Source organism: Dermochelys coriacea, chromosome 8 (assembly GCF_009764565.3).
Source record: "Dermochelys coriacea isolate rDerCor1 chromosome 8, rDerCor1.pri.v4, whole genome shotgun sequence".
NCBI classification, from domain to species: Eukaryota; Metazoa; Chordata; order Testudines; family Dermochelyidae; genus Dermochelys; species Dermochelys coriacea.
In genome coordinates this window covers 6,816,408-6,831,802 of record NC_050075.1, presented here as the reverse complement: position 1 = coordinate 6,831,802, position 15,395 = coordinate 6,816,408, and the positions used below count along the sequence as shown (strand labels likewise).

At 45.5% G+C, this 15,395-nt stretch overlaps 1 protein-coding gene across 1 annotated transcript; it reads right to left on the bottom strand.

Moving 5' to 3' along the window:
• Positions 1-772: 772 nt before the first annotated feature.
• Positions 773-7,698, bottom strand: RPS14 (ribosomal protein S14). The gene is given in 6 exon segments (XM_043520136.1): positions 773-883; positions 2,025-2,110; positions 4,742-4,793; positions 4,796-4,892; positions 6,328-6,482; positions 7,674-7,698. Coding segments are annotated over 5 exon segments (456 nt in total). The 5' UTR covers positions 6,481-6,482; positions 7,674-7,698; the 3' UTR covers positions 773-815.
• Between the last annotated feature and the right edge of the window lie 7,697 nt (positions 7,699-15,395).

The window sequence follows — 15,395 nt, the reverse complement described above, 5'->3', positions numbered from 1 at the left end:
AGCATAAAATAAGTGCAATTTCAAAATAAAGGCTATTATACTGGGAGAGGGGCAAGAACAAAGCACTGCATGATACTGGGGTTCCTGCATTATAGGACATGGAGCTTTGCTGAGATGACAACTTGTTTGAAAAACATGTATAGTAATGAAGGTAGCAGAGTATCAGAAGCCATCTTGAACGTCACCCTGACACTGGTAGAACAAAGGAGTGGGGCTTTGTCTGATATTAGGAAGATTATCTTCAAGCTTGAAATAGAGTCACCCAAAGACAGGTAACACCTCTCAACATGGAGAGGGGCTTCCCAGTCACAGAATGTAGGCAGTTCCACTCTCTGCTTTTAAACCTCCCTGGGCTGACACCTGGGATATACATTTAGCACAGATGAGAGCATACCTTCCATACGATCATGACAGGAATTAGTGAAAGGTAAATACAAAATTGCCATGAAGAGAGTATTTTTCATAGAAATGTAACTGGAAGTATAACATGTCTTAGAACGTCTGGTGGGGCTGTAATTTTAGAGTGCTTTTAAACTGCTCTACCAGTTTATATACAAATATGGCACCCCTGGTGTAGCTGTGTGAACAGGAGCCCTACAACATGAACAGGAAACCTATCTATTTGTGTACGTAACTCAGATTTCTGAATGTTTCCATGAAAACAAGACATTACAACCACAGGGCTTTCAAATGACAACCAAAGGACAAACGACACCGAAGGCTAGCCCTCTGATCATAACTCGTGTTAAGAGAACACAAATGAGAAAAGAAATTTCTTTGAAAGATTTAATGATGAAACAAAAGCCAGCCACAGTTTACAGACGACGACCCCGGCGACCACCCTTTCTGCGAGTGCTGTCAGAGGGGATGGGGGTGACATCCTCTGTGGAAAGAAAGTTACACATTACCATTCATGACTGCAGATTGCTTCAAACAGCTTCCCAGGTACAGAAAATAAACCATCCAAGACCCTGCCAGACACCACCCAGCCACAGCCCCAGGCCTCAGCAGTGAAGAACTGCATTGGCTTCACGTGGTAATAATGTATCCTCACACAATGACCAGCCTTTAGTAGGATCTAGCATTAACGATAAGAGGATTCAGTACAAAAGGCAAAATAATTTTTTACTCCGCTTTGAGTGTGCAAGGGGCATTAAAATGCCAAATCAACATTTGCTTCCCAACGGCCACCTTTTCTCACACAAAACCCAAGCCTTTCTTGCAAGGAGTAGGAATTCCCCCAAACACACACACTTCCTCTCAAGAGGCGGCCTGGGAAATGATGTGCTGGAGATACAATATTTCACTTGCGCATTGACAAGTTTCCACATTTGTAACATTTAGAATATGGGAAATCCACACCGAAATGGGTGGGGAAAGAAGGTGAAATGGCGCATCACAGGAAACAGACTACAGGTCACATGACTTCCACAGCAGCAACAGGCAGCTTGCAAGACAAGCTCCTATAGGAGATCGATGTACACCATAGTCCTTCCGTAGGTTTCTCTGAACACTGAGAAGGCATTTTCGGCAGCAGCTTTTGGGACTTTCACCCCAGTAAATCATGGCCAGTGATCTTTCAGCTACAGCAAAGGGTCAGTGACTCTAACCAGAGGCCCATCACTATCTTGCTATACAACTGCAGTTTAGCACATACAACTTGCAGTTAGGTACCAATCCTTAGCCCACACTGAATACACATGCCACTTGCTGGTGGGTTCATATTTAATTTGAAAGCGCTCCAGTTCCTCTAAGCACATACACATCAAATTAAAGGAAACTCAGCACCCTCAGGCAAAAAGCACAAGTAACCAGCTGGAATCCAGTATGTCAGATGGTCAAGCTTGGGTTCTGTAGGACCAACAGGGAATAAATCTCAGACCTAACCATCATGTAACTCAGGGTATTAAACAACAACAGATGCATCTGCACAGGGTTCTTTTGGTGACAGGATTTCGAAACACGGAATACATACTAATTTCCCATTATTTATCTAAAATACCCCATTTACACACCACACTTACCAATGCGCCCAATCTTCATTCCAGAACGAGCTAGAGCTCTGAGGGCTGACTGGGCACCAGGTCCAGGAGTCTTGGTCCTGGAAATAATAAAACAGGCAACAGATCAGGTCAGAGAAGCGTTCACCAAACTGCTGAAGTTGAATGCACACCGTTCCCAAGGAAACAACATGCAGCTTAAGTCATTTTAGCCTTTATCCAGAATTTGAAAATGCTGGAACTCTTATTAGATGCCTCCCTTTTTGTCTAATCCATGTATATGGCAAGAACAGTAACAGTCAGTAGAATATACTTCAATGCAATTCTGAATATACATGTTCAAATATCTGAATATCTGAATATACATATTCAAATCAGCGGCACTGCGATGGGTACCCGCATGGCCCCACAGTATGCCAACATTTTTATGGCTGACTTAGAACAACGCTTCCTCAGCTCTCGTTCCCTAATGCCCCTACTCTACTTGCGCTACATTGATGACATCTTCATCATCTGGACCCATGGAAAAGAAGCTCTTGAGGAATTCCACCATGATTTCAACAATTTCCATCCCACCATCAACCTCAGCCTGGACCAGTCCACACAAGAGATCCACTTCCTGGACACTACGGTGCTAATAAGCGATGGTCACATAAACACCACCCTATATCGGAAACCTACTGACCGCTATTCCTACCTACATGCCTCTAGCTTTCATCCAGATCATACCACTCGATCCATTGTCTACAGCCAAGCGCTACGATATAACCGCATTTGCTCCAACCCCTCAGACAGAGACAAACACCTACAAGATCTCTATCATGCATTCCTACAACTACAGTACCCACCTGCTGAAGTGAAGAAACAGATTGACAGAGCCAGAAGAGTACCCAGAAGTCACCTACTACAGGACAGGCCCAACAAAGAAAACAACAGAACGCCACTAGCCATCACCTTCAGCCCCCAACTAAAACCCCTCCAACGCATCATCAAGGATCTACAACCTATCCTGAAGGACGAGCCATCGCTCTCTCAGATCTTGGGAGACAGACCAGTCCTTGCTTACAGACAGCCCCCCAATCTGAAGCAAATACTCACCAGCAACCACACACCACACAACAGAACCACTAACCCAGGAACCTATCCTTGCAACAAAGCCCGTTGCCAACTCTGTCCACATATCTATTCAGGGATACCATCATAGGGCCTAATCACATCAGCCACACCACTCAGAGGCTCGTTCACCTGTGCATCTACCAATGTGATATATGCCATCATGTGCCAGCAATGCCCCTCTGCCATGTACATTGGCCAAACTGGACAGTCTCTACGTAAAAGAATGAATGGACACAAATCAGACGTCAAGAATTATAACATTCAAAAACCAGGTTGGAGACACTTCAATCTCTCTGGTCACTGCGATCACAGACCTAAGAGTGGCTATACTTCAACAAAAAAGCTTCAAAAACAGACTCCAACGAGAGACTGCGAATTGGAATTAATTTGCAAACTGGATACAATTAACTTAGGCTTGAATAGAGACTGGGAATGGATGAGTCATTACACAAAGTAAAACTATTTCCCCATGGTATTTCTCCCCCACCCCCCCCCCCACTGTTCCTCTGATATTCTTGTTAACTGCTGGAATTAGCCTACCTGCTTGTCACCATGAAAGGTTTTCCTCCTTCCCCCCCCCTGCTGTTGGTGATGGCTATCTTAAGTGATCACTCTCCTTACAGTGTGTATGATAAACCCATTGTTTCATGTTCTCTTGTGTGTGTGTATATAAATCTCTCCTCTGTTTTTTTTCCACCAAATGCATCCGATGAAGTGAGCTGTAGGCTCACGAAAGCTTATGCTCTAATAAATTTGTTAGTCTCTAAGGTGCCACAAGTACTCCTTTTCTTTGTTGCGAATACAGACTAACACGGCTGGCTACTCTGAAACCTGAATATACATGGTTAATTGCATCCCTGAGAAGGGGGCAGAAAGAGATGTTAATAAAGTTGAATATCAAACATGATCTTTCCTGCCATTACATAGATGCAATAGGGGATCCCTTGCAAGAACAACTAGAAACAAGAGTCCCATAAGCCTGCTGAAAAGCAGTGGAGATAATTTTATGGAAAAAACAGATTCCTGTAAGCCACCTATGCCAGGTGTTCATCTAATTACAAATGGATTCACAAGATGTCATTACTATGTAAAATGACCAATACCTTCCCAATCAAACTAGTTCTTAACATATCAATTAAAACACATCCCATTATAAGCCTGGCTCCTTCAGGTCAGAGCTGAACTGAACTAATGTGAGTCCTGTGAATATTATCTCCATGGGTCAATGGGCCAGGGCTTTCACATGTTTCACCAACTAAAAATGTACACCTCTAAACATGGAGTTGTTTCTGCTAACAGAACAAGCCCCAGCTGCACACAAAAAATGCATCAGTTTGCAAAGATGCATGGAATAAATAATGCTGGAGTGTGTTTGAGATACAAGTTCTCTCACTGCTGCCCTCAATAGCAGTGTTGTAGAAGAACAGCTGCCCATATTAAAATGTGTGATAGCAACAACTGAAGTGAGATTGTAGGACTGTGTGAAAACTGCAACACCTTATTTCACTCTGGGCCACCTGATGAGCATAACCTAGCATTCAGTCACCAACAGGACCCAAGCGCTACCTCGCCATTGCACAACATCTGTGTACGTCAAGCAGAGAATGCCACACACACCTATTTCACCTGTAGCTCGCAGCTTGATGTGAAGGGCAGTGATGCCCAGCTCCTTGCACGCTGGGCAACATCCTGGGCTGCCAACATAGCAGCATAGGGTGAAGACTCGTCTCTGTCGGCCTTCACCTTCATACCACCAGTCACTCGGCAGATGGTTCCCTGAAAAGACAATATCTCTTTGTACGTGGCTAAAAGCACTTAACTCAGAAAAGAGCCTGATCACAATCTGCAAGCCTACAGAAGCAGAAGATTCAAAACATAAAATATTTCATTTATATATTTACCAGTTCATAGTTGCCATGTGACAACCATTATATGATCCGTCTTACTTTTTCTAAGGTCATTTCTGAAGGGAGCAAGGGCCCTTTTTCCATATAGACGATACACTGATTTAATGTATAAATTACTAAGAGAGTTTGTTAAACTGGGGCAAAGCTCTGTGGGACACTTATTGTGTTTAAACAGTACTTTATTACAGTTTATTCATGTTTCTAATTGACTTACGCTAAAACCAAAATAAGCATCTCCATACAGCCTTTCGACAAGTTTAACTAACCATAACAGCCTTTACACAGATCTAAATATATCAGTTTAAAATCACACTTTAAGTCAGATTAATGCAACTTTCTCATCTAGATATGCCTTAATTGTTAGGTCTCATTCACTGAGCAAAAATAGAAGATGGGAAAGATGGCCCAACAAGTTTCAATTAAAAAACTCTTTACAAGTCATTGTATTGTATCACCTGAGCATCAAAATAAGTTTATAGATTAATAGATGTTAAAACTACAAGGGATCACACGATCATCTAGTCTGACCTCCTGAATAACAGGCCATAAAATTTTGAGCATCAAGCCCAATATCTTGTGATTGATCAGATTATATATTTTAGAAAGATCTTTACTAAATAGCCAAGAAGGCAAATGGAAACGCCTGCTCCTGATATGGTAGATGCTGTCAAGCAGTTTACAGTCATCTCTTTTGTACAGTGGCAATACTAATTGTCCTTTCTGTAAACACTTATTTCAACACAGATGTATGTCCTGGACATTTATGTGATGAATACCTCCATGTGTTTTATAAGCAACAGCATTAGAAGTGTCGGGTACATACCCCTGTTGACTCCTTTTAATACTCGACTGCCTTCTGCTCAGAAGATTAGGGTGCAAAGCCCTGCACAGTTCAGTTCAAGAGCAGTCTGCATCAATTTAGCTTAAGCTGATTCCTTACCTACTTAAGCTATATTGAAATAAGCCACTCAAACCAAAATAAGGGTTTCTATACAGGTTTTTCTTCTAGTTTAACTACAAAATTTTTGTTAGCAATTTCAATTAAACCAGTGCAACCCCCTCCAGTAGCCAAGACTAGAAGAGTCAGTTAGATTGCAACTTGGTAAGCGTATGATATGGTGCACTTATATACCGGGCACACACTTTAGCCTTAAGGATAAAGGTGAGTGAAAACAGCTTGAGTTATTGAACCAAAATACTGTTGCACATGCACAATTTCCATTTAAGAACTTGTAAGGGGCAGTACCAAGGAAAGGCAAGTTCTATAGAGCCTGTGCGGTACTCATGTCACCAACGTTCGGTACTCACTTGCCGGAGAGATCAGTTACGTGGACAAAAGTGTCATTGAAGGAAGCGAAGATATGGCAGACGCCAAACACATTTTCCCCTTCGGCAACCTGCGGTCCCAAGCTGATGACCTGCTCTTCCTTCTTCTCCTTACCCTTACGCGGTGCCATTTCTGCGAGGGGAAATAAGAGCATGAATTACACGCAGTCATAAAGAGGAGCAATAAAGATGGTTCTTTCCCTGGAATTACACAGGAACCATATGAACGGGAAGTTATTTTTTAAGGGTATTTAGATCAACACAACAGGCATTTGCAGTGAACTGGGTACTAATCAATACAGAGGAGACACGTACCAACAACCCTGTTTGGAATACAGGGACACTCCAAAGACTGAAGAAGACCAGACAACCCATTCATCCGTAAAACCAGCTCGCTTAACCCTTTGGAAGAGCATTAGGCTCACTTTCACACATTTAGTATATTAAATAATCTGGAGATCAGAGTGGCTTTATTATATGCCATTGCCACTCTTAATCTCTCTGAAATTTTAACAGCAGCTTCATAAATATCGCCCACGGCTGCATTTCCACACATGGCTTAACATGAAAGAGAGCCTGGATGGCAACCATGCAGTTTAAATCATCATGTGCATAATCAGCCCTCCATCAGAAGCACTGGGGGGTTCCATTCCCAGTACTGCCACTGATCTGCTGTCTGATTTGAGGTATGGCCCTTCACCTCTCTGCCTTTGTTACCTGCCTACGATTGCCTCTTGCCCTAGACTGTAAACTACATGGAGCAGGCACTGCCTCTCCATATGTAAACATGAAGCGCATAATGGGGCTCCAATCTGGGTGGAAGCCTTTAGGCCCTACAATAATACAAATAAATAGAACCACTTTCAGGCGGTCCCAAATCTGTATGGTATTCTCTCATTTTACAAATTAAGTCACAGAGAGACTTCTGACTTGCAGTTAAGCGTTGGAAGCACAGCCAGGAATAAAATTCAGGAAACCTGACTCCCAGTCTTGTGTTTACCAGTAGCATCTCTGATACCGCCTTTAACCCAAAACAAGTGTAGATGGATGCAGGACATCCTTTGTGCTAACAGAAAACTTGCAACTAACCTATGCAACCTCAGTCTCTCTTTTCTGCCAACACTCTGGCAATGGAAACATACAAGAGTGATGTGGTGACAGGATTCCCTGAATTTTTCATAGTGCGTGGAGCACATTTCAGATAAATTGTCTCCACCATGGTGGTCGGTCACCGCCATTCCCATTTGCAACTTTATGACCCACCTCCTCTCCCATTTACAATCAAATAATATCTACAGCCACAGCACGGAAAAACATTTAATACTTTCAGCAACTGGAAATGAAGAGAACACCAGCATTGTGTGACCAATCAACAGACTGCTTTGGGATGTACGCAGTACAGCACTAAACTGCATCCACCTTCAGTTAGTGTGATGTTCCTCAGCAGATCATTAAGCATAACCTTGAAGGCACCCTAAAAAAAAGCCTGATGTGTTAACTTAAGACTAAACCACTTATCCTTTGTGTAGTAGCTCTCCTAGGTCTAAAACTGGTAAAATACTTAATTAATAAATTGGGGTTTCTTCAAACTTAACTGAATGTAGTGATAACTATGGTCTGTCCCCAACATATAATAGAAGAGATTAGATTTAAAAGGTCAAGTTTATCCATGGTGTAAACCTATTACTATATGAAATTACAGCAGGGATTAATTTGCCTTAGCTATCTATCATATCTATTTAGCACAATATCTGTGCGTAAAAACAGTATGTCTGATTTGTCTTCCCCACCCATGCAGCTACGGTTTAGCAGAGCTCTTTGCCCAGTCAAGTGTCTAATGAAGCGACCGACACATCTTGCATCCTCACTAATAAACATTAGACACAACTGTGGCCCGCTCCCCTCCCTCCAGAGGGATTTCGGATTGTGAAGAGACACTTGAGTGACTGGGATCTTGGAAACCACTTGTGAGCAGCGCGTGCCCCGCCACGCACACGCTGTTAACCGCAGCATCCCCCCTCCTGTTCGGAGTCTCGGAAAGGAGCCCACTCCCAATTATCCCACGATACAAGCCCCACGCCATGCACGGGGCTGTTACCTTCCCTCCCCGCATCCGCGCCCAAGAGGGCTCCACGAGCTTCTTCCCTCTAGCACAGGCCTCCCCACAGCAGCCCCGCTACCCTCCCAAGCCGGGGGAAGCTGCCCCGGGCTGAGAGTAGCTCGGGACCCTGGCCCGGACCCACCCGTTGCATAATCGGAGCGAAAAAGAAACGAAGCCTCCCACCGGCCCTTGTCATCCCAAACCGCCGCGCGGCTCGGCCGCTCCAGCTCCCCCCGGCCTCCCCTCCACCCACCGGGCAGCTCGGCCACCCTAGCGGCCGGCTCCCCCGCGGCCTAGCGCCCCGCTCCCCACCCGCCGCGCCGGCTCGATAGCGGTGAGGCAGGCCCCGGGGAGGCTGGCTGCGGGCGGCGGAGGCCGCCGCGGGCCGCAGCCAGGGAGGATGGAAGCGGATGACGCCAACCCCGGGCCCGGCCACTTACTTGTGCGCCCTCTTGAGCACCCAACACCGGAAAGGAAGAAGCTGGGGTCACGGGGGGCAGAAGGTCAGCATCACCCGGAAGTGCTACCTCGACGGAGTGGGGTCAAGCCCCCACATCCACGTCCCTCGGCGGCGTCATTCTCTATAAAATCCATACCCGCGCGCTGAGCGCCGTCATCGGGCGCGTTTTACTGTGTTGAACGATTTAATGATTAAGAACACGCTTTAGGTACGTCTGAGGACGCGAGCGGTGCCACCCCCAACATGGCGGCGCCCAGGGGACCCGAACGTTACCCCGCACAAAGATGGCGGCGCCCCACCGGAAGGGGCTCTTGCCCCTCACAGCGATGGCGGAGTTGTCGTCCCGGATGGGTGCTGGGCTCGAGTGCGTCTGCGCGGTTTGCGGGGAGCGAGGCGGGGAGGTCCCCCACGTGCGAGGGCCGGGGCAGCAGGGGCCCGCTGTGCCTGGCAGAGCCTGGGGGCACCGTCTTCATGGGTGCAGTCGCGCCCTCACGGGGGGCACTTTTGCTGGATGGAAATAAAGGAACAAACCACATGGGAAAACAAGGGACAGCGCTTTCCTGCAAGGGCGGGTTTAGGGGAACACCGTTTCCTGTAGGGCAGCGCGAGTTTTGTCGCTCCTGTGTATTTCTGCTGCCCTCAAGCGGACAATGCAATCAGGGTAAGCTTCAGTGTAATGTTTAAAATCGTACTTAGCCATTTTAAAGTAAGGGCTGGGTGGGCACCCTCTAAGGGACACATCAAAAATAAATAAATACATAAATGAGGGATGGGATGGTCCCTTTAAAATAAGGGATGGGTGGTTGCCCTCTGCTCCCATATGGAGCTAATGTGACACCACCCATCCACTCACCATAGATCATCAGTGGGGAGATCCCAGGGCCACCAGTGCTGAAAGCATAGGATCTTTATCACTTGAGTAAAAGGGGTAAGTCCATTAGCTGGTAGCAGGAATAGGCTCATATCTTTTTCGATAGGCCAGCCACTAGAAGGGGATACGTCCTACACACTAAAGCTTATGCTCAAATAAATTTGTTAGTCTCTAAGTTGCCACAAGTACTCCTTTTCTTTTTTGTCATACACACTGAGGGCTGAGCAAGCTCAGAGTTTCCTTCAGTAGCTAAGAGACGCATCCTGTCCCCCCCACCCCGGGATGTGAAATTGCTCTCTGAGTTTATACACCCCTTAGGAACATCCCTGAGATCTCACACAATTCAATATTCAGAGAGATCCTCCATGGGCCAGTTCATATTATGGAATATAATAAAAAATGCAAACTTTCCTATAGATTTTTGGAACCATCCTATAGAATTGAGTAGAGGATTACATCTCTGCTATAGAAGGGCTCAAAAACCTACAGAAAGAAACTAGTTTTCTAGTCCCTGTTATGAATTTTTAGATTAGCTTGTACTGAATCCTATTACAATTCTATAAAATCCTACTGTTTTCATCACTATTAAATTCCATATGACTTTTCCATGAGGGCTGGGGACCTAAGAGAGTTCCTAAGTACGCATGAAGAGGAGCAGGAACTATCAATCTCATTGCACAAGAACTAATAATGTATATTTAAAAACATAACTTACAGCATGAGTCCAAAACTGTAAAGGCTACATTAGTGATACAGAGGAGTTTGGAAAACTTTTAGGGCATGGGTTGAGGACTGAAAGGAGCATGAAGACTTAGAGCAAAGACTGGTGGAGAAAACAAAGGTTCTAATGGGAGTGCAGAAAAAAATACAAGATCCTGGTTGTTGAAATTACAGGGCTAGCTGCACTTCTGTCCCCTTTTGGGGTCTCTCAGGGCACCCCCTCAAATCTTTGAGAGTACCCCTCATACCATTACCGATCCAGAGTGGAATTCTGCAGTTCTCCCACTCTTAGACCAGGCCTAGGGCTATAGTACCATGTAACCAGACTTACCCACAGGTACAACCGAGTTCCACACCTAAGGTTCTTCCCTTCGGGAGTCTGTAACCAGTGGTGGATACGTTGACCAGACAGCACGTAAATTGTTTAATTTTACCAGTAGACCCTGTAGAGAAAAGGATTTTAAAAACAGTCTACACATGCATCTGTCTGACCTAAAGCTCTCCCACCCTGTGATGATGGATCAAGTGGGTCTATTTTTTTCAGACACTACAGCAGATGCTGGTCTCAGTCTGAACAGCACCTCACAACCGTCTCGGCAGCTGCTCCCTTAGAGTGTGAGAGTCGCTTTTTAACCAACCGGAGATCCTTCTGAGCCGCTGGTTCCCAGCCTTGCCCCTGTGTGGCAAAACAAGCTTTATAACTTGGCTGGAGCCAATAGGTAGAATCTTCACAACTAATGTCTCGAGCATTGTCTCTTAACAACCCTGAAGTGTTACCAGGGGTGGCTTATCTCAGCAATTGATTCACTTCTTGTTCATTTTTCTTACAACCTTCCTTGTTAAACCAAATCCAAATACACATACAGTAAACATCCCAATAACCAGGTCACATACAGTATTCATAACTTGTTACAGAGTACCCCCACCCCCCATCCATCACACCAGTCATGACAAACTTTAAGGCAATTGTATCGGGCAGCATGAGTGTGAATCTTATACCTGTGGCATCCAGTGCTTGTCTTGCCTCAATTCCTCTCTTCTGTACAATTACCCTCCCACTTTTCAATTCAACACACAATCTCCCCTTCTGGGATTTTGTTTGGTAATAATGGGATTATAGTCCAATCCTCCCGTCCTGAGTTTCCACCTCAGATTTGGCTTCCTCCTACCAAGCCAATCAATTCCCAAAGCCTCCCCCTCAGACTTCCCTACAGGAAGGATCCCAAACGGCCCCGATTCCCCTCAGCATGGGGAGTCACCACTGGTCCTTCCCAGGCCTTAGTTACAGGAGAGCCTCCAGCATGTTCTTACTCAGGTTGTTGCTTATGTCCAGTCTGTCAGTCGCCTGCGCCCAGTTCTCTGAGTCCAGTGTAGTAGAAGGTCAGAGATGGGGCTTGAGCCCTCAAAGGTCCAAGACCATCCTGTGATAGAGTACACCTACCCACAGGAGTCTGTAACTACAGTAACCAAGCCCATCCGAGATTAGAAAGAAAGAAAACCAGAGACTGCATTTCCCGCTTCCCCCAATTCTTTACCTAAATTTTTCAATTAGATTTTAAGCAGTTGGAGGCAGTGGCCTCTCAACCCTTTGAAGAGCTTGTGTCCTCCATGCTATCTCCTCAGTTGGAAGGTGTCTGTCCCTAAATTGTCACACTAGTCCATACACTAAAAACCCTCGTGGATTGCTTGATAACAAGGGGCTCTTACACAGCATCACCCACAAAGGGGAAAAACAGGAAAAAACCTGCTTCCAGCCATCTTCTGCTAGCTGGGAGACGATGTTCTCTCCTCACTGGTGGTAACTGTGTCTCGGTCAGATGGGCCTTGATTAATTTGCCTTGAAAGCATCAGCCCTGAAAAAACTGTAGCTGGACCCAGTTATTTGTTGCCTTGTGGGCCCTAAGGGGTCATGAGCTGCCCAAGTGTAAATTGGAGCAGCCCTGAGGCAGAGTCCTGGCCATCCACCGAATGTAGAGCAGGAAAGTGTCTTAAAACCACCTTCCCCCCGCCCCATCCTACATTCTTGTGCCAAGTGCAGAAAGCAAGAATCAGGCCAAGAAGCTGAAGTGTTGAAGGACAGATCTGAAATAAGTTTAATACACTCCTTGATTTAATCTAATTCAGGGACTATTTTACACCTAATTTATCTTTCAGGAGTACTGGTGGGAAGTGTTTACAACATAAAACAGCCGACCTGCCACTTTGCACTCAGCTGGAAAGAGACGCATTAATTTTGCATTCATTTTAAGGGAATTTTTTTTTAAACAGGCTCTTTCTCCTATTAAAGAGGATTTTGCTGTGTATTTCAATGAGACATTTTAAATCTCACTTAATATATACTTCATTCAAATTGTCACACCTCGACAGCCCTGGATAGATTTAGAAATGAGAGTGGGAAGTCCTGTTGGGTAAGAAATCATTGCTTTGCTACTGCTGGTGGGCACCCTTCCAGCCGCTATTTCTCTGATGAGGCATGTTTGCTTTAACATCATCACTGTCATCTTGCATTGGACTCAGATTCTGAGATGAACATTTTCAAGGGGCAAAGATTGGGAGGGGATGGGGAATCTCACAGCAAAGTGGCAGGTCCAAACCATCTTCATTCTCTGAGAGAGCACCTGTAGACTGGGACCATTTCACAAGACACAAGGATTCAGCCTGGATCAAGAGCCAATCAGGGTTGGTCTTGTTATAGATTTAAGGGTGATCTGCAAAGGACAAGTAAGTACGTTTATGCCCCTTTTCATGGCCTTGTGATGGATGCATGAAAGGTTGTTTTTACAAGTTTAATTTTTTTATAATAGAATCTCCAGAGTTCTCTATCCGAGCAGACTTTCTGGACAACTGGAGATAACTATCTAGATCTGTTATTGTCTATGTATTGGCCAATTATCTTCAATAATCTTTGATACCTAGATAGATAATTCTCCAGTTGTCCAAAGATGATAATGGAGCTGTGAATAAGATCACCCTAGGAGCAGCCCACCATGAGAGTCACTGAGAGCCTTGCAGCTTTATGAATGGGATGGCCACTCTCTTCTCCACTGACAGTGCAGCTCTCATTTTGGTGAGAGGGCTGGGTGAGCTCTGCACACAGAGCCGGCATTGCAGCCTTTCACATCTGAAAGTTCTGCAGCCACCACTCATCATCCCAAACCTGCATTACAATCCCACCAATCTGTGCTCATTTCACGGGCTCAGAAGTGGTGATCCGCCATGTGGAGCAGCTCCCCGAATGCCAGCAGCAACCTGGCATTTTTATTCACTGTGTCCCTCCACCTCCAGTTATTGTGCTTGGATATCTTCTCATCTTCCTCGTCGCACGCCTGGATGGCGTACTAGTCATTTGAGCTCTGCAAATACAGGAGAACTATGCATCTGGACATTAGAACTGCACTAAGCTCTGCAATGTTCAGGCTTCTGCCAGAGAGATGGTGGAGACTGAAAAGCAGCGTACGGGACTGTGGCACAAAAATTATGGGATAGAATGAACATTATGGGATGGAGAAAGTGGCATAGTGAGATCTTGACCCTTAGTTCCCAGAAATCACTGGGCCAATTGCTGGTATCCCACAAAGCACTGCGAAAATGTCCCACCGGGCATTGAACCAGACGGTGGCAGGGGTCACATGGCAACACCCACCTCTGGGGTGCCCCACATTTTCCATTGTTACAACCACTTGTGGTGAGTGTGCACAGAGCCAACACAAGCAGCCAAGCATACATGTCCCTGGGCAGTATACAGGAGCCGACCTCGGAACGCCCTCGGAACGTACACTGACCAAACTTTGTAATGTGGACGGGACCTAAAGCCTTGTCTACACTTAACGTTTTTTGCTGCTTTAGCGTTGCCGGTATAGTTAGAGCAGTAATGCCTTCTGCAGTGTAGACACAGCTATACTGGTATACAAATGCTTATGGTTGATACGGTTCTGTGAAGCAAAATAAGCTCTACCTGTGTAAAGTGTCTTGGCCCAGTATAACAATGTCCACACGAGTGCTTTTAGCGGCATAACTATGTCTGGGGAAAAATCACCCCCCTTACAGACAGAGTTATTCCGGTAAAGCTTTTTTAAGTGCAGCCCAAGCCTAGATTGATTTATAAATCAGTTTAAATTAAATTGGTGTAACTTCTGCATGTAGATAAGGCCTGAATCCTGGACAGCTGGGTGTCTCCAATCAGCCCTCCTGATCTAAGACACTTGCCTGCACTCCTGACAGCTGATGTAATATCACGAAGGAGGGGAAGAATCCATGCCTTTCTTCAGGGAAGGATTTTAATTCCGCACTATGAAGCACTCAAAGATTTCTGCGTCCACCCCTTACACCATTCAAAACTAACGCTGAACCTCCTTCAAGATCCGATCTTAATCTCATTGAAATTGATGGCAAAACTCCGAGCTTGCATGAACATGCCCGTAAAACAGGATTGGACTCTAAAGAGCCATCCCCTGTTTGCTGAGCTATCAAAGAAACTTCTAGCTGTTGGTGGTACTAGAGCTGGGCTTAGGACTTGACCCAAGGTTTACTGGAGTCAATGGAAAGACTAGCATTAGACTTTGAATCAGACCTTTAATGCCTAAATACAAAGCCTAACTAGGCAGGCCATTCGCCCAGGTTTAAGCCTGACAGTTCTGTTTTCATCTCGTTTGTCCCCTATCTGGTGCTGATGTAAAACCGGACGTGGTTTTGTCCAGTATTGCACACAGAGGATGCCATTTTAGTGAGCAGCCCACCAGTGTTACCTCAAGCACATGGTGCAGGCAAGGCCACGCTGGCAGGGGCAGGGCAGCATGTTCTGCAAAATAGCATCTTTCATGCAGCATGACCTTGCATGCACGGGGCAGGACCAACCGAGGGCCTGTATTCTGGGCATGCGTCAGTGGCTGCTCTA